The 25650-nt window shown below is 33.5% G+C and overlaps 2 protein-coding genes across 3 annotated transcripts; one reads left to right on the forward strand and one right to left on the reverse strand.

Annotated features, from left to right (window-relative positions):
- Window positions 1–806: 806 nt before the first annotated feature.
- Window positions 807–6908, reverse strand: LOC123564981 (plasma kallikrein-like). 2 transcript variants are annotated; one of them, XM_045358948.2, is made up of 9 exons: window positions 6821–6908; window positions 6591–6649; window positions 6261–6349; window positions 5714–5805; window positions 5154–5339; window positions 3444–3541; window positions 2870–3009; window positions 2118–2175; window positions 807–987 (listed from the first exon to the last, which is right to left on the reverse strand). In XM_045358948.2, the coding sequence occupies exons 2-9, from the start codon at window positions 6640–6642 to the stop codon at window positions 863–865; spliced, it is 840 nt and encodes a 279-aa protein (XP_045214883.1). In that variant the 5' UTR covers window positions 6643–6649; window positions 6821–6908; the 3' UTR covers window positions 807–862. The 2 variants fall into 2 exon arrangements, with proteins under 2 accessions (XP_045214883.1, XP_045214884.1); XM_045358949.2 differs by having other exon boundaries at window positions 6745–6840.
- Window positions 6909–17363: 10455 nt separating this feature from the next.
- On the forward strand, window positions 17364–23831 carry LOC128555381 (uncharacterized). The gene is made up of 6 exons (XM_053537616.1): window positions 17364–17562; window positions 19329–19420; window positions 20198–20228; window positions 20577–20671; window positions 21560–21699; window positions 23610–23831. Exons 1-6 carry the CDS (start codon window positions 17438–17440, stop codon window positions 23670–23672), a joined length of 546 nt encoding a protein of 181 aa, XP_053393591.1. The 5' UTR covers window positions 17364–17437; the 3' UTR covers window positions 23673–23831.
- Window positions 23832–25650: the final 1819 nt, after the last annotated feature.

Raw genomic sequence — 25650 nt, forward strand, 5'->3', positions numbered from 1 at the left:
GAATAGGCAACACTTTAATGATGAAAGACTCTGTACACAGTCCTGAGGTTCTGGCACTTGCGTTTGATGACATTATTTTTAACAGCTTAAAATTACAAGACATGTTTAGGACAGGAACGCGGTAAGAAGAAACGAAATATATTACTAAGACGGACAGAAAAGCTGACACATTCCCATAAGGGTAGGAAAAGAAAGAAAGAGAATATATTTTTATAGAAGCAAGATTTCCTATGACAATCGTACTGTCATGTCATCACCACCGTATTATCATACTGAGTCGGGATCGCATGTACCTGATGTGACAACGATAGTACGATGGCCCTTACACTACATCATAGTTAAAAGCTCATTTCTAATATTATATTGTTAGTTATCTCCCCATATTGGTAATATAGAATCATCCGTTGTTTTATCAGATTACCAGGTTATCGTAATTTTGAAAAAAGGAAAGATTGATAAAACGTTGTTCGTAAAAAGTACACTTTTCAAACCTGGGTAATAATTTGAACATTTTTGGTAGAGGACCACTAGGCAATGCTACATACCAAATATCAAAGGCCTATGTCTTGTGGTTTCAGAAAAGAAGATTTTTAAAGTTTTTTCCTATATAAGTCTTAATGATCGAAATTCATAATATTATGGAGGTGAATTGAAAAAAGAGCCAGTGATACTTTCTTAAGTGTTGCCTATTCTTTCACACTTCTATCTGTTTGAATAATATATGGTACTGCCCACATTGAATGATGGACCAGTCCATTTAAGGAATTTAGCAGGGTAAAGGTTTACAGATTAAAAACAAAACACAATTGCATTAACTAGCTTTAATATAAAGTGTGGAAACACTTGGTGTGAAGAACTAACACTAATACTGGTATGCGTAGTTTGCATCCTCCATTGTTTTCTTGACCCAATCCGAATACATAGGAACATCTTCGAACACGCTCGGCTGATCGGCCTTCGTGCAGTCTCCACCAGATGATGCAATACCTAGAAACACAAGGTAACCTTTGCTTCCACGCACACAATTGGCATAGTGTGATATATTACTAACTTTTAAACTGTGGTAAATATAGGCTTTGAGCTAAAACGCAAGATTAACTCATGGACTGGAATCAGAGTAAATGTAGTACTGTTTTGGAAATACGTTTACACTGTACATCGTCTTACAAAAATACATCAATAGAAATGTATTATATCACGTGATCTTGTGACTAGCCAAGAACATCGTATCAAAGAATACCGAATAAAGGTTACAGATACTGGATTTGTGACTTTTAAAATGCAATGTATGAAACTCGCCTTTCAAATCTTTCTATGCATTAGAAAGTGATAACAACACAGTTCTACAACTGTTGCATGAAAGATTAATTTTAGACACAACAGTTTACACCAAGCTCCACCTTAAATCAAAATCTTTTATAACATAACGTATTTGTATGTAAATTATTTTTATAATGAATTAAAACATCAAATTTATTGCTCCTTTAACCCTTCACAACCAACTACAAATCCTTTAGTTAATACTCTTGTATTTAAGAGCTTCATGACATTGATTCAGTAGAGCATCACAATAATTATTTAAAACAAAATGAGGAGACTTTTCACACGAAAAAAAAAAGAAACAAAAGAAAAAAAGGAAAAAAAAAACCAAAAAACAAAACAAAAAAAAAAACAAAACAACAACACACATTTACAGTAATGTATGACCAATTACATAACTGTATTACGTTCTTCCCTATATCCCATACTGCTGTATTAAAGGATGGATCCTAAATAGATTCAATGATTGCAACAAACTGTTTTTCGTGTTGTGAAGCCTTCCGAAATCATATACCATTTTTGTTCGATTAAATTGCTAAAACGCTGGAATGGTCTAATGATATAAACACTGACTAGGCATTATGCCATATATCTAATAACATCATTACGCTTTATATGTGTAAAACACTTGAATTTGAATATGTTGAGGAAACAGAAAAGAACTATGGCGCGAATTTAATTGGCAATTGCTAAGTGCAGAGCCAACAGTAACAATTCCAAAAGCAGGAAAACATCGACATAAGATTTATAAGCAGAAAGGGCACCGGTAGTAAGAGCATATAAAATCATTTGAATACCTTGTATGTACCATGCTCCACCCTGGTCCTTGCACATAAGTGGACTTCCAATATCATCCTGAAAAAATGGTAAGATATAACTTATTCAGTCAAATATTGATAATAAGTTACCTGATTGTTTACACTATAAGGCTATTTCATATTTATTTCCTTTAAATGTATATTTTTCTTTCTTAAATCTGCAAGTGCCAATGGATGAGTTTTGGGATCACGGAGTCCTTTCAAAACCTATGTAATAGAAGTCCGCTTAAGCTGGTGCCAAGTGGCGTGAGGGGTGTTGCACTTTCTATTACCTCTTATGAACAGACTCAATCAAACCAACTCTGCTATTATTTTGCTTAGTTGCATTCTGTGCTTCCGAAGGATTTTCCATCCGCTTAGCTCAATAGGGAGGGCGCCGATCTACGGATCGTGGGATTGTGAGCTCGATCCTCGGGTGGGCCGTATGTTCTCCCTGATGATTTGATAAAATACATTGTGTCTGAAATCATCCGTCCTCCACCACTGATTCATGTGGAGAAGTTGGCAGTTACTTGCGGAGAACAGGTTTGTACTGGTACAGAATCCAGGAACACTGGTTAGGTTAACTGCCCGCCTTTACATACCTGAAATACTGTTGGAAACGGCGTTTAACCCAAAACAAACAAACAAACAAACAAACAAATCTTTTATTTGATTTTGTTGATAGTGTTTGCTGTATATTTTTAAATAGAAAGTTAGTTAATATCTTTTAACATAAGTGTAGTACTTACTGCACACCAGTCCTTGCCTTGGTTTTTGTATCCAGCGCACAGCTCCGTGTTGCTAAGGTAATCGGGGAACTCACTCAAACACACGCTGTCATCAAGGATGGGCAGATCTACTTGATTTAACACTTCTTCGTTTCCTGTAGCTGAATAGAAAACGGAAAATAGAGCCAAAAACAATGTTGTTACTTTTATCAGATTTGAAACATCGTTTGGGCCAACATCTTATACTGACTAGGAATTACTACAAAATTTTCAACAAAATTTCATTGAAACGCACTTCACGGTACTAGCACTTTTTCATTTTAAAGATATTGCAGTCAATACTTTGGTTCAGTTTGTATGCTGTTTACACCTTTCTTTTTGGATGAATTCGCAATATCTAGTCGGTTAAAAAGTTCTGCAGTAAGTAGTACATTATGTCAATTTCTACTTTGAGACTGAATGAATAATGTTATCCAATAGTCATCATTGTGTATCACTTGCTGTACCAGATTTATCACCACGCGATCTATATTCGAGTGGATGGACCGTGAACTAAAAGACAAGTATCTGGAAAATGACATGGTTTTAATCTTACATGCTGTGCTTCCCCATCCAGGTAAGTAACATACTTCACCAACTGTGTATGTGTGACTGGCATCAGGGAGACAGGCTGGACGCGTGTGATCATTAAACCTGTAATATAACTTGTAAATCCATACATACTTTTCTCTCCATTTATATGTTATATTTTTTATAGTGGCAATACAATTCGTAATGTAATGATAATTTAATGTAGGTTTACATATTGTTCAGCAGTCTTTTTGCCACACGTAAAATACGCATGTGCATGAAAATCAAAACATCCGTCGAAAGTACGGGTAACCAACCGCATTGTAAATTTGTCTACATTGTTCCATTACGACTAGATCAACGTTTCCCCTATAACTGTATTAATGTAAGACAAACGTTCACAATATATTAATATAATCTGTGTGGATAATATTTCTGCCGAGATAGATAGATAGATAGATGGAGAGAGAGAGCGAGAGAGACGTGTCAATGGCGGTGAGTTGTATTTTAAAACAAATGTTGTTAGCAGTAGTCTTACACATGTGACTGTAAAATTCAGGAGTTTGTCATATATTACACATCTTATTGCCAAGGTCAACAGTTTATATGTGCGGGGTTGAAAATAAACAGAAGGTCTCAACTCAAATGCTTTGAACACAATTTCGCTATTTTTTTAAAGAATAATATCATAATCAGTTGATAATGTACTGTAAATTTCAACATGTTCCAGGTTTTTCCAAAAATATTTGTAAATATATTGAGGTCTTATATCTTTACAGATTAAAAAAGAAAATGGAATTCTTCCTCTGTTACAGAGTATGCATTTTCTTTCATTTCTAGGAATTTTATTCGGTCATCGACCGGTTTCTATTGCTAATCTTTGCGCTAAAAGTCTGAGTCTTGCCATAGTAATTCCAAATTTTTCTATATGAACCTTTTCTAGGTATTCATTATAACAAAAATTTACAAATATTTTATAGGGCGATGTTCTAGATGAATCGAATCCTTCCAATGTTTTACACCCAATCTATCTCTTTTAATCTCTGTTCAAATAAATTTGTAAATACTTCTTTTATTACCTACTTCTTGACTCAACCGAACATGATAAAACCTTAATTGTTAGAGTATATTTATTTTTATAGATTTCGCCCACAGGATTTATTAGGCTTATCTTCAATGTCGTTTAACACCATGTATTTATTTTCAAAATTTTGAACCAAAAATTAATTGTCTTATTCAAACGCTTACTTTAAAGTGAAGTTCAATCAAATTCGCCATAAATAGAAGAACTTAAATCTGTAATCTTACACCTAATAAAAAAAACTCTGGTACAGAGTAGTAGAAATTTGTATATATGAATTGCGTTTGTAAATATAATCAGTAGGTTGTGCTTTTATAATTTGTTTGACTGAATAATGCAGACAAATGTTACGCGATAGTTTATGTTGTTATTATAGTTAAAATAATATAAGTAATAGTTTCATGATAGGTTGTTTTGTAATTAAAGCTAATATCATAAAGAACACACCTATATGATAGGTTGTGTTGTGAAAACAGGTAAAACCATAAAGACTTATGTTACAAGATAGGTTGTAGTGACAACAGCTAAAATAATAATAAAAAAAAACAACTAACGTAGCATGTTGTTTTGTGTCAACAGCTAAAATCGGAAAGAACAAACTTACATATATGGTTGTGTTGTAGCCACAATTAAATTCATTAAGACAAAACTTACACAATAGGTTGTGTTGTAATAACAAGTGCAATATCGTTTTCCAGGGATGAGTAGTTGTAACCGGGGTGGAGGACAACACGTTTAACATGGTAGTACTTCTCGTGTGGATCTGTTGTTGATATGTTGTATTCTCCAGCGTATGCTCTCCAGAAATGGAGGTCAAGGTCATAAAGAGAAAACCCTGGACTTTAAGAAAAACAAGCACAGGTTTGAAATATATGCATTATGATAAACGTCACCATACATTTAGTAAAACCATAAAAATCATTAGATAATTTAATTGGAATAATACTGACTGGAATAATTCGATTTTCACTTTTTCAAATGATTTATTATGGGAATGGATAATCCAGATTAAAGAAATATTCAAGGTAACAAGAACACATTTTTTTAAGTATTTCTGTCAGTTTTTTACAACCCTTTGGACGTCTTTGACACAAGAACTATGGAAAAAGAGAACTTGTTTTTGAACTTTTAACTTGTCTATCGGTCGCACTCGCAATATCGGCTTAATAAGTCATACAAAGACAATGTCTTGTCTGAAAGTTAATGAAAATTACCCTTCAAAATGCTGGGCGGAGGTTAGAATGACATTAGGGTGAATAACGGCACCACTTCCTGCAATGAAACCGAGATCATCGACCAGCAGTACCTATATAATAGAGATTTAATTAATTCTAAATATAAAACGAACATTTTTAATACAGGATATACAAGCAAGCCTAATGTTGTAAATAAACGAAGAAGTCCTACTTCCAGTAAGGCAATGTTACGCCGTTCATTAGCTGGATTAGTTAAAACATATTGACATTAACACTGTCGAGTTTTTAGCTTCAGTTGATCGGAGACTGAAAGATGTTTTGTCAAATAAATATAATATAATTTTTAAAATTTCGCCACACAGTTTCTCATGGCGGCCGCAGACAGTTTCCGTGTACTTGAACTCACTTTAGCAAATGGGACAAGAGACGTGTTACACATTTCTTATCTTATCGTGGTCTGTTAGTTTGCATGGTCGCTGTCTATGCTTTCAAAGTATCTTCTAATATTTTTACTACATAAAATGTATTTATCACAAATGTATTCAAAATGCAAGAATGCTCTTACTGTCCAAGGCCAAGATCCTGGTTTAGCAATTTGTCCTCCGACTATACGATTGGTTATAGGCTGAACAGTTGGAGCGCCACATGGTACGGCTGAAATAAGATTATTGAAAATAAGTTCGCTGTCGCCTACTTCAAAATTACTTTCTATTGTAGAAATTTCCCTTCTTTTCACTTCGAATAATGCCATATAGGTGCCGTAAAAATGATCTTTTTAGGCATGAAAAAATTACATGCTCTACAATTTTATGTAAATTTATTTACGTTAAATTAAGATTTTAAAGAAGAATAAAAGAGTAAGTTGCAATTAGAGATATCAAAGTAATTCCTTTACTTTGTGAAACAGCTGCTCCAACGCACGCACACAGAAGTAGTGTAGAGAACATTTTTGTTCTGAAAAATAAAACAGAAGAACTTCATCTACAGTAAAGACATACCACATTCACAACAGACATTTCATTACAAGTAAATAAGAATATTTGCAATACCGTTAATAGTTGTTTGTTCTTGAAGAAATGAAATTATATTTCCGAATATTGTTTTAAATAGACACTGGTCACTTACGCAGCTCCTGACAGAAGAAATTTTGGATATGAGCCCAATGACACGACACATAGAATCTTATCTAAGCGTGAGTAAGAGATGACATACGGCGTGCCTTCAATGTAGTACACGATTTTCTAATTTAGTACGTCTTCGTTGAAATAGTTTATGTAATTGATTTGCATAAAGCTTTTCATGAGTATGCCGAAATAAATCATTATGCCCATACATATCTTCTTCTGGTTGGTATACTTACGCATGAACAAGACGGCATTTAGGTTGTTCTGTACGTCGGTATACAAGCACAAATGGCAAAATTTCCTTTGTTAGAGAAATATCTTTGACGTACTATTTGATGTGGTAGGTATTTCAATAACAACACGTATATACGTTTTGTCTCATCAACGTTTCGGCTAACGCCTTCCTCAGGATTTTTTTTGCGTTGCATTTGAGGAATTTGTTCTAATATACATTGCGGATTCAGAGAGAGATGCCGCACTTGATGCCTGTGTGTTTGTATGTAAGCTTATTTACAGTTGTCACCGTTTGCCCTTATGGACGACTCCTCCATCAGACTAGTAGTACTTTTTAGTTGGAGGATAGTGCAAGATACAGAAGACGTACCAATTCTAGAAGTTTTTCTCGTTCTTTAGCGTGCTATGTGTAAAATACCCATACACGGGTCTCTTACATTTGTAAACATCAACAAAATCTTTCAACTGATTACACGGACGGTTAAATTGAAACTGACAAAATGTGTGCAATTTATTTCGCGATACTTCGAGGTCATATCATTTTTTGGAATGAATTTACATATAATTATTTGTTTTCATTAAGTCGTTCGTGGAACTGGTTTGAATATCTAGAAGATTACACTGCAAGTTTAGAATGTTAATAATTTTTTGAGAACATACACGAAAAAGAAATATGAGATAATTTTTGTTGATCTTTATGAAAATAACCTTCATTTAGATCTATCATCTTTTGTCGCAGTAATATATATTATCCAAGCATAAAAATAGATAGACAGAATATTGTTCATATACGTACATATCTCATATCAACAATTTCATTATGAGATCACGAAAGCCAGAAGTAACTGCTATTAAGATCTTTTTGTTATGCTAAGTTGATCCGTTTGTACGGGTAAACCTTATTTTGAAATTATAATGATTATATTATCTTAAACATGTAAGTATTATTTCAAGAAATTTAACGCGGACCACATTCCACACGGTCTTAATTCAACGTGGCACATTGTAAATTCCCACAGTTTTGCAATGGTTTTGCAATGGTTTCAAATTTTGACGCATGTGTTCCATTTTCAGGCCCAAATTATCTGAGAGGCTAAGTTTATACGAAGAAGGTCACTCGATTCACGTATCAACATGATAGCATTTCTAAATATACCTATGTAGAGACATTAAGTTAAAAATAAGTTGTATTTCTTTTTCGAGTTTTATGAGGTATTTTCTTTTTTTTTTTGAAACTGAACATTTACATTCTGAAGTTTTCGTTTTGTTTATCATATTATTCACTTATTGAATGGCTTGAACTGCTTTTCTCCTAAAACTTACTCCGTGACAGACACTTGGCTTTGCACATTAAGGGTTTATCTATATGAAAATAAAGTCAAATTGTAGGGATAACGTATGAGTAGAAAGTATCCAGAGGGATTTTGAAGTTGTTATAACAGGAAATAAAAACGTGTGGAAACTAATAAGTGTTGACTGAAAAAGGGCAATATTTATTTTGCCGAACAATACCTCAACAAATATATATTTTCACATATCTGGGCGAAAAATACCGCCACGAAAGACCAGGGAACAAGTGACCTGGGATGCCGCCCAGAGACATAGGGACAGATGCTTGAGTGTCATGGTAAATATCCATGTAACAAGTATAAAATTCATATATCGTACCCTGAAAAGTGACAAGAACAGCAGTTTTATGCTAAAATAATATTTAAACACATAAACGAATGCCATGTGTATGGTATGTGTTAAAAATAAGGAAAAATGCCCAAGTATTCTTACATTTAACAAGGGTGGGGGTAGGTTCATATGCTAATTAATCCAAGAGGTAATCCCAAAGGTTAGCTTAACAGTGTCATTTTGAAGCACACATTACCATATTACAGAATAAAGCGCAAGTGCTGCTACTTTTTATATGTTTTAATACAGACGGAAACCTTTAAGTATCCGAGACGTGCTGCAAAATTTCGAAACATCCACTCCTCTGCCACCTATAGCAGTCGTGCAATGAAAGTACAAAAAGACTGGCCAGTGGCTACCACAAAATACTGAATGAAACTGTGCGAAAAGGATTTTTGCAAAATCTGAATTATTATGGATTTTCCTAAGACGAAGGTGAGCATTGGGTACTGTTCAGAGAAAACATTTTGATATACTTAAGAAAGGAAGTGTAAGGATATTACAGACTATAGATAGTGACAAAAACGCATAGTGCTTGCATCGTTGGGGATAACACAATTAATGAGACAAACAGCACGGAATTCTCTATTAGGAATCTGAAAAAAAAGAACAATGATTAATATCTTACCTGACAATCCAGTTTCCAAGAACGCAGCCCCATCAAATCGCAACCTCATAGCAGTGTATGTATGAATGTGTACACATAAACATATAGATCTACAAAATATAGACGAAGTAGAACATATAGACAACGAAGACAAAATAATAATAAAAGGAACACAGCCGAGCACCATCTTGTAACTATCACTAGCAAACACACCACTGATAAGTTTAAACCGATTTTTTTCCGGTTTATGCTATCATTGCCCCCCCCCCCCCCACCCCACCCCCTACATGGTTCCAAAGTCAGCACTTTAAAGCCGATTTGAGTCATTTACGTCAATATTGATTTGCTGTAAATAAGTATCTTTTGTAGATAAACATCATAAAAATATGCCGTAAACAAGTAATCACATTCTTAGGAAACTATCCGAAGGACAATGAAATTGCTTACGATGTAAGTTCAGTAAGAGGTTCAAACAAGAGAGGGAAGTATTGCAAAGCAATACAAGAGGATCATGGCAAACAAAGACTAGGTATCATAAAGGAGAATAGCCAGAAAAAGAGGCACTAAAAAGGAAGAAGTGCCAAATTAAACCCCCGTTAATTCATAAACTCACGGCTTTTACTTTTGAATTTTGATAACGACTTTTGCACATTTTGTATTGGTAAATTAAGTCAACGTAACATATATATTAAGAAGCTCACTGCTTTTACTAATGATTTTTATAATGACATTTTACTTTTTAAATTAATCAGGTTGGAAAGACTTGCAATTTTTTTTTAAGTTCGTATAAATATGATGAATTGAATGCCAAAGTAATAAATTTCTACAAAGATATATAATTAGCACTGTAAGGTAAATGAAACGTACGTAAGGTACGGCTTTAATCAGGAGTCGCAAATGAGTCAAATAGCCTAAAATAGAGCAAGGAAAAAAACCTAAATAATCTAAGGAAATCTAAAAATTGATTTTGCGAACTGGGGAAAACTCCATTCATTACTTTTTATAGCAATTTCGGCGTAAAATCGGATAAGTTTACTAACGCTTAAATAAATCGCAATTTCTTGATGCTCGTACTTATCAAGTGTTTACCTTTACGAGATCGTTTATAAATGAAAGAGCATTATTTTCCTCTTTGTATTTTCACTATTTATTTCGAAGTTAGAATGTTATATATTTAAATTCGTAAAAAGATATAAAGTTTATGTCTAAACTCTAATTGTAAGATTTTAAAGGCACTGACCTCCAGATTTGGCTAAAAGTTATCTTTCTTTCAAATGGAAGATTGGTCATATTATGAACATTAGAATATGAGTTTTTGTTTCTAAAATATTTTAAAATTCCAAATCAAGGAAAAAAGATGACCAAGTCGGGAATCGAACCCAGGGACGCCGCGGCAATAAAGACAATTTTCCGTCGTAGTAACCAATAGCGGAATTAGTGAATAATGACTTCGAAATATAGATATTTATAATCGAGACAGTTTACCTGGAGTAAAGCGTTACAAACGCTTTTCGATTTTAATCGTAAAAGTAGTAAAAACAGCAAATTCTCATGTGTTTTGTGTTGTCAGTCTAAGGAGTTGCCGATCTTGGTCGCTTTCGATTTGTGGTAATATTTGACTAGTGAACAGGCTAAAAAGCCAATTATCGCATTGTTCTTTATCTTTAATATACTCCAATAGAAAATGTGTGCTATAATGATTTGTTAAGAGTGCAAATAAGTCGAATCTTGTATGAAGTCGCATTATATTTTATCGAAATATAAATGCATATTTTACGAAACTATACAGTTAAAAAAAAGTGCCATAATTTGCAACTTACTCAGATTAATTAAGTATGAAGTTGTTCTATAAAATGCAAAAACAATCTCGTGTTTTAAAAACTCTTTAGAGAAAGTCCAATAAAATACAAATGAATGTACATTTACATTGTATGCAACTTTGATAAAATGCAAAAAAGTCTTGCATGAAACCTATAGGTAACTCTATATTCTCTTGAGAAACAACTCCCTTTTAACCTTTAGCTCGCTGGCGGCAAGTGATTCTGCCTTTGCGACCAGTGCAGGCTGATCATGGTCTGCACTGTTCGTTATTCAGTCAGAAAATTTTCAGTGAAAAACCCTTCGAATGATAAATGGCACTGCCCAAATTGAATGATATGCCAATCCATTTTATAGATTAAGCATGGTAAGGGTTAATATTCTGGTGGATTCTGGTTACGTCCTACTGCTTACTCACATAAATATTTTCGTTGGAACACTAGTCGCGCTTGTTTTAATCCCATGGGATTTTCATGGGCATGTTAAGTGCAGTGACAAGTACATTCTTTATCGGAAATTCGTAGAGAATTAACAAATGATTTCGATGATAATTTGCAGTGTTGCTGTCTTTGAAAATTCATAATTCATAAAAAGTATGGATTGTCTAAAACTTTTTTTTAAAGATTTTTTTTATTATTACAGATGTCCTTGTTTATAAATATAAAAGTGGTGAAATTATTATGTACCTAGAGCGGTTGAATAGGTCATGATGGTGATTGACACACGTGTTTTGTCTTACATTTAGCAAGATATTTGATATTCAGTAGCATTCGGTCAGTCTGAAATAATTTTCAGGAGAATATAACAGTACAAAACGGAAATGTAGCCAACATGTGACATAACAAGTTGACAATTTTTTTTCACGAGTAACCACCATTTGCTCTTTTGCCAATATCCTACAGATTACCGTTGCATTGTTTTTGACATTATACATACTACATGTAGTACGTTTAGGTGAACAAGTATTACATACCAAATTTCAAAAATACCGGATCACGCAAAGATAGAAAAGTAAGAAGAGCTTGATACTAAGGTCTAGGGTAACACATTTTCATGACTGTTTCTATGGATATTTTACATTCAAACCAAATCTAATCCCAAGGAAAATGCAACGACGGAACGCTTTGATCATACACTAGTGTGCACGCCCGGCTCTTGTTTAGCAAAGATTTTAGTCATTTTGCAATAGATATTGCCCCACAAGTATATAAGAGAATAGCCATAAGGGAAATGACCCTTCATTATAAACGATAACTGTATTTAGCTAAATGGAGTTAAGCCGTTTAAACATTTGCTTGGGAGCGTGATAGGTATTGCATGCTTTATTAGCTCTCGTGAACAAAGCCGTCATATAGAGTTTACAATCATTATGCTTGGATGCGTTCTCCAAAAACTCTTCCTATTTTTTCCATCAAGGGCTTATACATGTCAGTACAGTTGACTATTATAGTTCAGAAATAAAATGTATTTCTTGTTGGCTAAAAGATGCGTTTTGAGTATTATCAGTTAGTGCAATACAAAAAGAAATGCTTTGATGCGGATAACTCATTATTACGTCAACAGCATTAACAAAAATATGAGCTCAGTCCACTGGTTAAGAGTTCAGCGGCTATTTGGTACCAACTAGTGCAGCATTTTTCATATTTTCTCATAATTTGTACAAAGTACCGTGTTATGTACTAACGATATTTAACACTTTATATAAACGATAATCTGGTTTAGTTATCGGTTATGTTTATGGTAATTCGTTTGTACTTTTAAGAAGTAACGACCTCGCTTTAAGTAACTCCCACTTCTAAAGTGGATATCAGTAGAACATCTGTAGCTCCTTCTCATAAATATGTACAGTCAAATGTACAGTCAAATATGTGCTGATGACCACATCCAAATCAAGGCCACTAATATCAATTCTGCTCATAAAGATTTTCTTTCATATAAACAAAGAAGGATTTTACAGTGTATTGTCTTGTCGACTAGAACACGTGTCGCAAAATGAACTACTTTTGGCTATTCCGGTTTACTCCCTCGTATCTGAAACCGCATTTTATTCCAGATTAGTATCCCTTCCTGGTGTAATTCGAACGTGTTAGAATGGAAATAGTGTTTAGTTTTGCGTGCTTTGTTTGCAAATAAAACACGTTTTTTTTTCGTTCAGATGCGTCTTCGTGATTAGATTACTATGCATCTGAACTCAAAACCGTGTTTTATTTGCCAACAAAGCACGCAAAAGTAAAATCTAATTCCCAATCAAAACCTATGAAGACCCCTGATAACCCATGACATTTTCGTGACGGTAATGGTTAAACCCTTGATAATCCGTGATAAAACAAACACGCACGTGCATCATAACATTCAAAGGTTTAAGTAGATCTGAAATTTATCTGTGTTGAGAGACAATCTAGCAACAAAGACCACTTTTCAGTTTCCCGAAGGCGGTCTTAACAGGCAGATTTGACTGTATATAGATATCCCTGCACCCACCAATAAATTAATTAAGGTTTTAGCTTTTCACTTACACTGCTGAATTGAAACATTGCAGAGATAAGAAATTTTACTAAATGCAATGTATTATGAATGGTAAATAAATGAAACTAAGGCCTTCTTTTGTCTGGAAGAAATTATATAAAAAGAAAAAAACTAACGAATAAATGAAATAAACCCGCTGATAATGTTTACTATATTTGTACGACAAACATGTCGATGACCTGCAATATATTATGTATCATATTTTCTACTGACGTCTACTGATTAACTTTTTATATTTCTAAGCCGAATGTTAATGACTGATAGATTGCTTTTGTTTCGTCAAATGTTTTCGTTATGCTAATGCGGGAACATACAGCAACATATGTTGCATTCTTTCAAGCGTATTAATGTCTGAGCGTCTGAATTTTTCACAACTATTTTGAGCGCGTTTACGCGATCTGCATGATAATTAGGTTTATCCTGTCACTTGCAGTATTTTCGACCCGATATCAGGGTGCCGTATAACTTTCTTGATATACCGTCAGTTGATCATGTGACCAGTGATATACGGTCAGTTGATCATGTGACCTTATGATCGATATTGTTGTCATAAGACATTTTGCAACGAAACCATCATCATTGTGTTGGAAATGTCCGAACTAAGAAAATGAGTGGTCAAATAATGAGTTTTTATTCAAAAACGAAGAAGTTATTGCGATTTTGCCGGTAATCACGTCATTATATAAGTGACGTCATTGCGAATATGACGTCATTAAAGCGGTTGTCGCACACTTTTTTTTGTAAAATAAATTGCCAAATATCGGAAAATGAAGTAATGACAAGATAAATAGAATAATAGGTTAGTGCCTAAGATGGAGAAAGTTTATCTGGCTCGGCTCCGGACGTTATCAAGTTCGCCTTCGGCTCACCCGATAACCTTCTCCACCTCGCCAGATAAACTTTCTCATCTACGGCACTAACCTATTATTCTCTATTTTTATATATTCTTTTTAGCCAGACAATCTTTCTTCGGAAAGGATATCCCTTGAATCTTGGTCTAGAGAAATAAACATATCAAAGTTACCTTGATCCCTCACCCCACCAACACTCTCCTTCTTTTCAAGAGAATGTGATATCCCATACGTCGTTGCTCACAACATGAATGTACAGAAGCATTTCTAGAGTTTGTTGTATTTTGAAACAGAAGTTTTCCCTGTTACAACATATGCTTTGACTGCCCATGGTTTACTTCGTAGAGGAAATAAAACTTCTTTTAAAAATCTAAGATTGTTAAAATTGTGTCTATTTATCAATTTAAAACGAAAACGAAAGAGTATCTTAGCTGAGTGTCTTTTCATATTGATTCATTGGATGATTTGAATAACATAACAAAACTAGAGGTCCTGTAGATAATTTCATCATTTTTACTCAATTAGTATAATAAATTCAGTCTGGAAAACCACAAATATTTTTATTATCGCATTCTAGCTATCAATCTTATCCCTTTTTCAGACAAAGCTTATTTCACCAACGTCTTCATACTCGAAACGACGTCAACGTCAAAATGTTATTCCATTACTGTATACCAATAAAATCTATAATATTCTTTAGAAGCATAGAATGCAATCAAGCAAAACAATAACAGACTCGGATTGATTGAGTCTATCATGAGAGGTAATGGAATGTGGAACACCCCTTACGTACCCTTGAACCGGCTTAAGCGGAATTCTATCATATAGATATTGAGTGGACTATATGATTCCAAAGGACCAGAAAATATAACAACACTGAATCGAAAACTTCCACTTTGGAAAATCATAAAAACGTTCAACCCTAAAAGCATTATGCACTTCTTCGAGCAATTATCCAGTACTGAATCCAAATCTTCCACTTTGAGAAATCATAACAACCTACAACCCTAAAGGCATTATGCACTTCTTCGAGCAATTATACAATACTGAATCCAAATCTTCCACTTTGAGAAATCACAACAACCTACAACCCTAAAGTTGAATTATGGTCCTTTTTGGACTTGGAAATTGACTCAGTGTTCGTACAAGTCAATGTTTTGTCAAAACTATTTGACATGTGGCTTTGAAACTTTGAACACTTGTTTATCGTCAGTCATGATCTCCATCTGTAGGCAAGATTACATACTATTTTGACAAAAAAAAAAAGAAAAAAAAAAAAAAACTTTGTATACATTTTACCGCCTTTTAACGCGACGTTGTTTAACGACGTCACGTCCGTTGTTTTTATTGTTATTCTTCCCTGAGGAAGGCTTAACGCCGAAACATTGGAAGTTAATAATTATCTATGAACAAACGCTACACGTGTTGTTGTTGATTTTTCTTATTTGTTAATACTATTTTGACTGAATTATGGCCCTTTTTGGACTTGGAAATTCAGTTTCTAGAAATCATTTATTACGTGAACCAAGTTACTAACTGAAAACAGTTGCTGTTCTGGAAAAGGTCACTCATGCATCTTTCTTACCAGACCCATGCGACTTCTTTCCCCAAACTAATCCATCGTTTATTTGGTAGACATTTTGGCTCAGGGCAAGGTTTACTGAACTGTGCCTCCGGTACCGTTTTTCGCCGATAAGGATTGAACGAAAGGAAAATATAGCATCATTTCGATGCGGCCCTATTATCATGCGTGGGCAAGTTATTGAAGATTTGGTTACTTTTGGGTCAAATTTATTCCTCGATAATTTTAGAAGTACCTGCGGAACCTCGAAGGAGCTGCGGCGTCATCGAAGTGCATGTGGTACTTTTCAAAAATTGGCATAACTTTCAAATTCGTAATTTCCTGGACACATTTTATGTTTTAGAAGATTGGATGTCATCTATAAATATAATTTAGGACTTCAGTAACGATGCGTTTTGAGTCAGTAGGAAGAAATTAGTCCAAACAGTCGCTGTTGAAAATTTCACATTTCCTTCCAAACATATTTTTCCTTGCATTTTTTTGGAAATTGATCATTTGCCACTAAATATAGCATGGACTCATAGGTAAGATACAACTGTACCCCGCTACATTCCCCACTTTTTATGCATTAACAAAATGACAAAAATCACTCACCGATCTCGCTCATTTTTTCAACATTGGCGAAGTACCTGCGGTACCGGAATTCCCTATCGGCGCAGACGGTACCGCAGACACAGTTTAGTACCCGTGATGTTGGATATACCTAAATCTGACTAGGAAAATGCATTAAAACTTTGACAAGACGATTGAACCTTTGTATGTAAATCAAAATTTAATACTTTTATGTTATGAAATGAAAATAATGACAATTTAATCAACATTATATATTTTCAGGACCGATAACATTACCAAATAATTATGAAAAAATCCTCGATTTATTGATAGAAATTAGCTAATGCTAATGCCAGTGCTTGGGGCCAGGGTGTTGCACATTTCAGTACCACTTACAAATGAAGACTCAAACTAATCGAATCTATTTTTATTTTGCTTGGATGCGTTCTGTTTCCATAGGATTAGTTTTAAGTATATTGTTAACAAAACTGTGAAGGTTTCGCTGTTATGACATTTTACGCCTTGACATAAATATTGAAACAATATTCAGACGATTTTTTGTTCGACATTTGTCTTTTGTTTATTTCGTTTTTTCAGATTAAAGCGGCTTACAGTAACATTCTATTGATAAATAACGCCTTTGTTTTTTTCTCGTTTAATACTAGAACCATATGTTACAAGCAATAAAATGCGAATCTTGTAAAAGTCTTTGTACGGCCTTAGTGGAGATTCAACAAACTTTTCTCATTAAGAGACAAGAAAGTGCTAATGGGAAGCAAGGTGCATGTAATCGTGATCATTTCTGTTGTCCTCCTCCTGGCTTTGAATGGCTCAGAGGGGAGACGTAGGACACCAAAGCCTGTGGGAAAATGCTTGAATAAAAAAGGAGAATTGTAAGAAATTTTATCTATTTTGTTTATTCATGCAAAATTTTGTTGGACTTTCTTGTCAAAAGCAAACTAGCTATATTTTCGTAAACTTCATTTATCAGTTCATTACTATTTCAACTTTTATCTATAAAATGGTAACAGCCTTTTTAATTTTACAAATTATTTAATTGATTTCTGTGGAATGCCTAGTCTGCTACTTTTTGGCCATAATTATGAATTTTATTTGTTAGGTTTAATGATATATTATACATCTGTATGTTTTAGAAATTGCGTTTGTGCGTTTTCATTTTATTTCGCGTATTTTGTTTGTTGTTCAAGTTTGTATTTCATATGTTGCTCTATGCGTTGCATTTTATATTTTATTCTGCATAATATATAACTTGCTATGCACAGATTTTTAAAACAAACAGATGAAGCAAGCGAGCGAAATCTTTACTAAATTTCTCTTCACTCGCAGTATTTTGATTTTTTAGCGGTGGTTACACTTTTCATGAAGCGAGCGGGACACTTTTAAAAATGAATAAGTTATTTAATTGGTACCACTGTGGCTTTAAGGAAAGAATCCACGAATTCACGTTACTATTGAAACATGGCGGTAATTCTGTTGCAACAAAAATGTTAGAAAAAATGTCGTTTTGTTAAATACAAGAGCAATGATTGCGCTGAATCCAGTGTCAGATCTGCCGGTGTATACATTCAGTCCTGTATACTTCACATTTTAGATGCATACGATACATAGTTCCGACGACAGGGCATTTCAGTAAAGTCAATGCCTATAGATAACTTTCTTCTTAGTTATAGAATCGTAGAGGTAGAAAACCAGGGGCGCATATAACAAATATTTTATTAAGGTTAAAATGGAATTTTCTTAAGTTGAAGTTATACTGGATTCTGTTTCGACACTTGATTTAACATAGAATTCATCATATTTCATATCTACAGCTTTTTTTATTTTCTTTTTTATAGATTTTTGACATTTCGGTAATCATTATCTCTTCAAATCCTCAAACACACCTATTGATGTCCATTTATTGATTCGTTGAAAGAAAAAGAAGAAAGAAAAATATCATTATTATATAGAAAAATATACGGTATTTCGAGAGATTTTCAAAAATAACATATCGGTTCTACATTTGAGCCACACCATGAGAAAACCAACATAGTGCATTTGCGACCAGCATGGATCCAGACCAGCCTGTGCGGATGCGCATGCTGGTCTGGATCCTTGCTGGTCGCAAATGCACTATGTTGGTTTTCTCATGGCGCGGCTCATTTTAAGCAAAGATGTGGTATTGCCATATACGTTTCTAAATCTGATATTATGTCTACTTTTGAGAGTAGAGAAATATCCCAACAAAAGGAGGGAGCTCTTGTTTTTCCACCCACAGGCAAAACAATCAACTTGCAAAAGGGATAGACTGATTTGCAAACTATAATAAATGCAAAGAACAACTTACATATCACCAACTATTGGACAGATAACACTCCCAATTTGAACAACCTCTTTACAAAGTATATTTTCTGCAAGATAGAATGTATATAGCGCTATACTTTGTTACGATTCAGATGTGAAAATCCAATATGCTAAAAAGGATGTAGTCACCATTGTACAATGTAACAAGAGTTTCGACATTTTCAAAGATTATTGAGTCAACGATTTAGGGTCAAAGATAGGAAGGTGTTGGACAAAGAATGTTAAAAAGTAATTCTAAATAATACCAATGCTTACAGTATTCATTTTACATATTTCACGATATCGTATATTTCAGGAAATGCAACTCAAAACAGATATGTATGACCAAAAATGAGCTGTGTGTCCCCTATGACATGTCCAAACAGTGCCGATGTAAGAAGAACAAAGGTAAGTTTCTGAGTACAACAGCCTGAACGTGCACGGTTTTTATCATGCATGTTTTCAATTAGAGGAACGGTTCCGAAATTAGAGTTCCAGCTTAATACAATGTATAATTAATGAAAATGAAGACCTTTATTGTCTGTTTATTACTACATCTCAACACAAAATTAATGCCCAGTATGACGAATTTAAGTAAATAAATACATGATATATTGTGATGTATACCTGTAGCGGTGGGCAGAAGCAATGAGCGGTAGAAATATTGAGGGTTTTGTAAGAAACGTCAGTAATGATACAGCCTTTCCAAATTTTCTTCATCCAATTTTTAAACAGCTATGTTAAAATGCTTTTCGATAAGAAATTGTACATGTAAAAACCACTATGATATATTTGACTCTGAAGTATATTACTTTCCTCAAAAGTTTGCCTTTCTGCTTAACCCTTATCCTGCTAAATTTCTATGATGAACTTGTCCATCTTTCAATTAGGACAGTACCATTAACTTAAAAAGGGTGCTTACCAAAAAAATACTGACTGAATTGCGAACAGCGCAGATCATGATCAGACAGCACAGATGTACAGGCTGATCATGATCTACACTGGTCGCAAAGGCAGAAACAGTCGTGTCCAGCATGATAAGGGTTAAGCACAATCGAAGAACATGTTGAACATATCAAAGAAAATTTTATAATGAGGCATTCAGGCAGGACACCACGTCATAGGGATATTACATTACCGCTAATATTAAAACGATTTTTCAAAAATATCTTATTGTCTTTTCAGTCAGAGGATGCGAGGATTCGGTTGGTCAGTCGTAAGTATAGATATGCAAATCCATTATAATGTTTAGCAAGGCAGGGGAAATTATTTAAATGCCATTCCTATTTTATTTCCAGAAATTTCCAACTATTTCAATCAAATTAAGTAATATATCTATCGTAAACTAATGAGATAAATTTTAAGTATAGTTACGAGAATTCATATAACCCTCGAAATCATCTGAAAGAACCGGCGCTCCGGTGGTATGACAGGCGTAATGCGTCAAAATTAATTTCCTAACTTTGCTGCAAAAGATTTAAAATGAGCATTATTCAGCTCGAGAAAGTTATCGTATCCGGTTTGCAGGAGTCAGTAACATAGATTGATAATTATATAATTTCAGAGTGTGTAAATACGGTGAAGAATGCCTCGAAAAGAAATCTGGAAAACCCTGCTCAAATCACAGGTCCCGGGAGTGTAAATGTACCAAACCTAAAGGTAAGAACACCTAACTCATCTAGACAGTATTGAGCATAAAAACTTAAACATGTATTATTCAAAATTCTAATGTGCTTGTATCTGTTCGAAATAATGTATAGAAAAATCGTGTTTTACTTTAATTAATACACTCAAAATCGGTTATACGTCGGCAGAATAATTCACTCGGGCCCCTCTTTGGCGATCTTATCAGTACATCTACGGCACAAAATCTGATAAGCCATCAGACAGCACAACTGATAAATCCTATTCCTATACTTACATTGATTTATATAGGAAAATGATACATTTACCATAGAAAATGTCATAAAATATACCACTGCATCTGTTGATAAAGAAGTAAATGTTGTAAAATTTGTTTGAATGTTCGCTTTGTTTCTGTAAAATATTGTTTGTTTGTTATTTTACAATTCACTGTTCTGACGTCACAATTAAATTCTATTACGTCATGGCGTCAAACGGCATAGCGGCGCGTTGGAAAAGAAACAAAAGAAAAAAAAAACAAAAAAACAAAACAAAAAAACAGGCAAATATTTGATGGACGTAGTCAAGGATATACTTAAAAATCCTTCATAACGTGTTAGAATCGAAATAATATATCTCATTTAGTGATTTGCTCGTGATTAAAATCATTGTTTGTCGTTCAGAAGCGTAGGCCTATTATTATATCACTCGGACTGCGCCATCGTGATACAATTCCTTCGCATCTGAACTCCATAGGCCTACAATGTTTTTATTCAACGACAAATCACTGGATGAGATAGATCTATTTTATTTCTTAAATATATTAGGTTTAGAGCTTGATCAATAAACATGTTTGAGGAACTTATTCTTAATGGATACCTGCATGAATACGTCTTTAATCATTCATTCTGCATTTATTATTAGATTCAGGTACAGGAGGTGGTGCTGGATGTTTCGTCGGCGTTGATAAAATAAAGATATTCATACCAATTGACGGGAAATTCCATCCTATTAAAGGAAAGCCATGTACGGAATGCATGTGCAGACCTAAATTTCCCGATAATGTAAGTTATTTTTGATATTGTTTTAATGACATTTATCATATGCCATATATACATGAAATCTGTATGTAATTGCAAACACTGACATTGTCATGCCAAGCTCAATATTCTTCAAGACTGATAAGTACTTTCGAGTTTTTGATAAGTGAATAATCTTATTTTTAAACATATGATATTTGTTTTGCACAATGTAGGCCTAAATATGTTAGAAATATTATAGCGTAATAGGGTTTTTCTATAATTATAATATAAGTTTTCGGGACATTATTTCTTTAATATTTTCAGTGGGTTTATTAGATTTAAATTCTAATTATAAAAATAGATTTTCGGGATATAAAATAATTTAATTTCTTTCAATATTTTCAAGTAGAATTATTAAGTTAAAATTCTTAAAAGGACCGAGTGTACTTGTCAAACATGTCATTGAATCAAATGCCACAGGGTCTTATCTGTTTATTATTGGATTTATTTACGGAAAGAGATTTAAAATATACTAGACTACCTCGGAAGTTTACGAGATATTAAGGTAATATTGCACAGGCCTGTCTAGCATTTCTCCTCTTTTAAATATAAACGTATATATTGAGATTAAAATCAGTTAGAAAGAGGTTAGGGACGAAGAAATAGCTAGATATAGGCTACGGTTATCTTATAATAAAAGTACTCTGTCAGTTTTATACATATTTAAATTGATGTTATAATGAACTTTTGATTACCTATGAAAATAAATTAATATTGAAATTTTAAAGAATTGTTGTTGCGTTACACTACAGTATGAATATTCTGAGTAAATTTTATTACTAAGTATACAACTTTTTATGTAAAAAAATGAACTATATAGATCTAGCGAAAAAAACCTTCTAATATTTCAAATTTTCTACAATTAGTTTGTTAAAAAGTATATTCTTCTGAGTGTATATCAAAATCCCCTTGATCAAAATCCCCTTCACTGAAAAAAGACAGGGTGTTATAAAATCCCCTTCATAGTTTTGCAAGGGGTATCATAACCCCCTCTGTGAAAATAGCAGGGGTATCATAATCCCCTTCAGGAAAATGTTAGGGGTATCATAATCCCCTTCAGAAAAATGTTAGGGGTATCATAATCCCCTTCAGGAAAATGTTAGGGCTATCATAATCCCCTTCAGGAAAATGTTAGGGGTATCATAATCCCCTTCAGGAAAATGTTAGGGCTATCATAATCCCCTTCAGAAAAAGGGCTATCATAATCCCATTCAGGAAAATGTTAGGGCTATCATAATCCCCTTCAGGAAAATGTTAGGGGTATTATGCCTTCAGGAAAATGTTAGGGCCGTATCATAATCCCCTTCAGGAAAATGTTAGGGCTATCATAATCCCCTTCATGAAAGTTACGTTTGAGTCTTTCCACACTGAATTCATTAAATTCGTTGAATAAAATTGATAAAATGCTCGGCAGAGCTTTGCATTTTATTATTTTATTTAACTTGTTTAATAAATTCAGTATGAAAAGACGCTCATGTAATATGTGTTTCTATGGTGTCATATTTCTGCCACCACTTATCTACAGAAGTAACTAATCAATTTTCCCAACTAGGAACGAGATGACAGTAATAAACGCGATAATTATCTGGATAAGGGACGTGATAAATATTTGGTTTAGATGAATATCCTAAATTGAAAAGTATGGAACGTTAATATGTTAAAATATTTATCATAGATGGACACATATCGCGTTATATAACTAGAAAACCTATGACATAGTTCTACTTATCAGCATAACTTACTATCAGTGGCAGAGATACGAACGTTTACTACTTAAACAGAAGTGAAACATTTGTATTTTTGAACTGTATGCAGTTGTTTGTTTTCTTCCGATGTCTAGTCCAGTATTGATTCAAATTCACTGCCTATTTTATATTCTTTCTTTTTTTCAGGAAGATTTTTGTGTCCAGAAATCAGGTTGCAATGCAGGCCTTCAGTTATTCGTTGTGGGTTAAAATTGATTACCCACACCTTCGTTACAAGTACGTCACAAACTACAGTTACAAACTTGAGGAAAAAATGTTATATTCATTTGTATCTCGATGTCTCTTCATCTATCTTCTTCTCACTACCTATGTTGCCTTCAGCAATAAACTTGAAACAACATCTATTAATTTGCTGTTGTGATGATGAAATTTTCTTTATTTTGGACCCTAAACGCAATTTAATTATCACTGTGCGATACGTACATTATCTTTTTCTGGTCAAAGTTTGTGGATACAAGAAAAAAACATTTCATATTTGAATAAAATTAGCAAACAGCAACAAATATATACTTACAATTAGATCTAAATATTTAATCTATATCATTTTAAAAGACATGCAAAATAGCATGAAAAATACGATTAACCTTCCAGAAATATGCAGAACAAAACATACATGTCTTTTAGTTAACCATTTTCATTTTCGTGCAAGTTCGTGGATGACGTCATCAGTTTATCAGGCTGTCCAGCTAAAATGTAAGCAAAGCATACGAGATGATACTTGGGAAATGAAAATGTCATGCTATGATATTAAAGGGGATTATGAGTTAGGGGCAATTTGGGATTAGTGAATACAAGGTATTTCTGCATGCTTGGGCTTTTATTGGTGTTTTCACCTGTTAAGGTGGAATGTGCCTAATTTGAAGTTATTGGGTTTCGTTTCGAAATTTTGATTAATATAAAATTTAGCATATTCCTCATATACTGCGTATTTTACTTTTTTGATATTTTTGTAACTTTTTTCTCTGCAAACCTTCAAAAACGACCATTGACGTTCATTTTTGATGAACCGCGATTTCACGTCCATCAGACTATTTTTGTAAATCGTTCTGTTCATTCTACAAAAATCGATTTGCTTGCTACTCATCATATTTTCATTTAAAATGTCTTTAAAATGGTGTATGATTTATGGAGATCTTTTAAAGGTGGATAATCAGATTTTAGCCATGTAACGGATTTGTTCGAAACTTTAGCATCTGATCATTTACACTCATTTACGTTCACTTAACACTTAATACAAATTAGATTTTCACTGGAGGTATTTTTAAAATTTCATTGTCCTATCCTGGTTGCCCAACCAAGATAGAGTTATTTTATCATAAGTATAAATTTGATAAACATACTTTGCCTAAGGAAATGTATAAATATTAGACATATTGTAATATATTTGTAAAATATTTGCATTAAAAATTAGGTATTTAGATGGAATTCATTAGAAACGCAAGTTTGAAAAATTATTATTACCTCCCTTTGCCTATCTTGGTTGCGCAACCAAGATAGATTGGAAATAAATGAATTCAGAAGCTACACACAGCTTTAAAACTTGCATTTTGGTTCAGATTGTTCAATAGTTGATATGCCTATCAAATGCAAATGTAAAACTAGACATTGTATCGAAATAAAAAGAAATACCCAGCTTTTTATATACTTTCATATTAAAGGGGAGTAATTAAAGAATTTTATAAAAATAATAAAATATACATTTCAAATAGTAATCTAACTCTATGTAATCGGTCTTTTTGTTCCTTAAATAATTCTCTACCAGAATATACAAAAAGTAAAAAATGTCATTAATGTAGGGATAATACACGTTTTTTTTTTTGTGTGTGTATTAACGTCTGCAGAAGCCCGCGGGATTGTGACCGAGACCGAAGGTCGAGGTCACAAACATATCCCAAGGGCTTCTGCAGGCGTTAATACACAAAACAAACGTGTATTGTCGCTATTCTTGCATAAAAAAAAACATAACACGACGACTAAATGCATTGTTTTCATATGTGATGACTTGACGATTCCGGTACATTTTTTATTTACCATTCTTGTTGTTCTTGGAAACGGTAAACATGTTTTAAATATCCATAACCGGGGCACACATAACAACAACACTACTAAAAGCGTGATTTGAAGGTCTTTGAGCATCTTATTTTTATTTTTAGTTATTACAAACGTT

The sequence above is a fragment of the Mercenaria mercenaria genome, chromosome 2 (assembly GCF_021730395.1).
Source record: "Mercenaria mercenaria strain notata chromosome 2, MADL_Memer_1, whole genome shotgun sequence".
Classification (NCBI taxonomy): domain Eukaryota; kingdom Metazoa; phylum Mollusca; class Bivalvia; order Venerida; family Veneridae; genus Mercenaria; species Mercenaria mercenaria.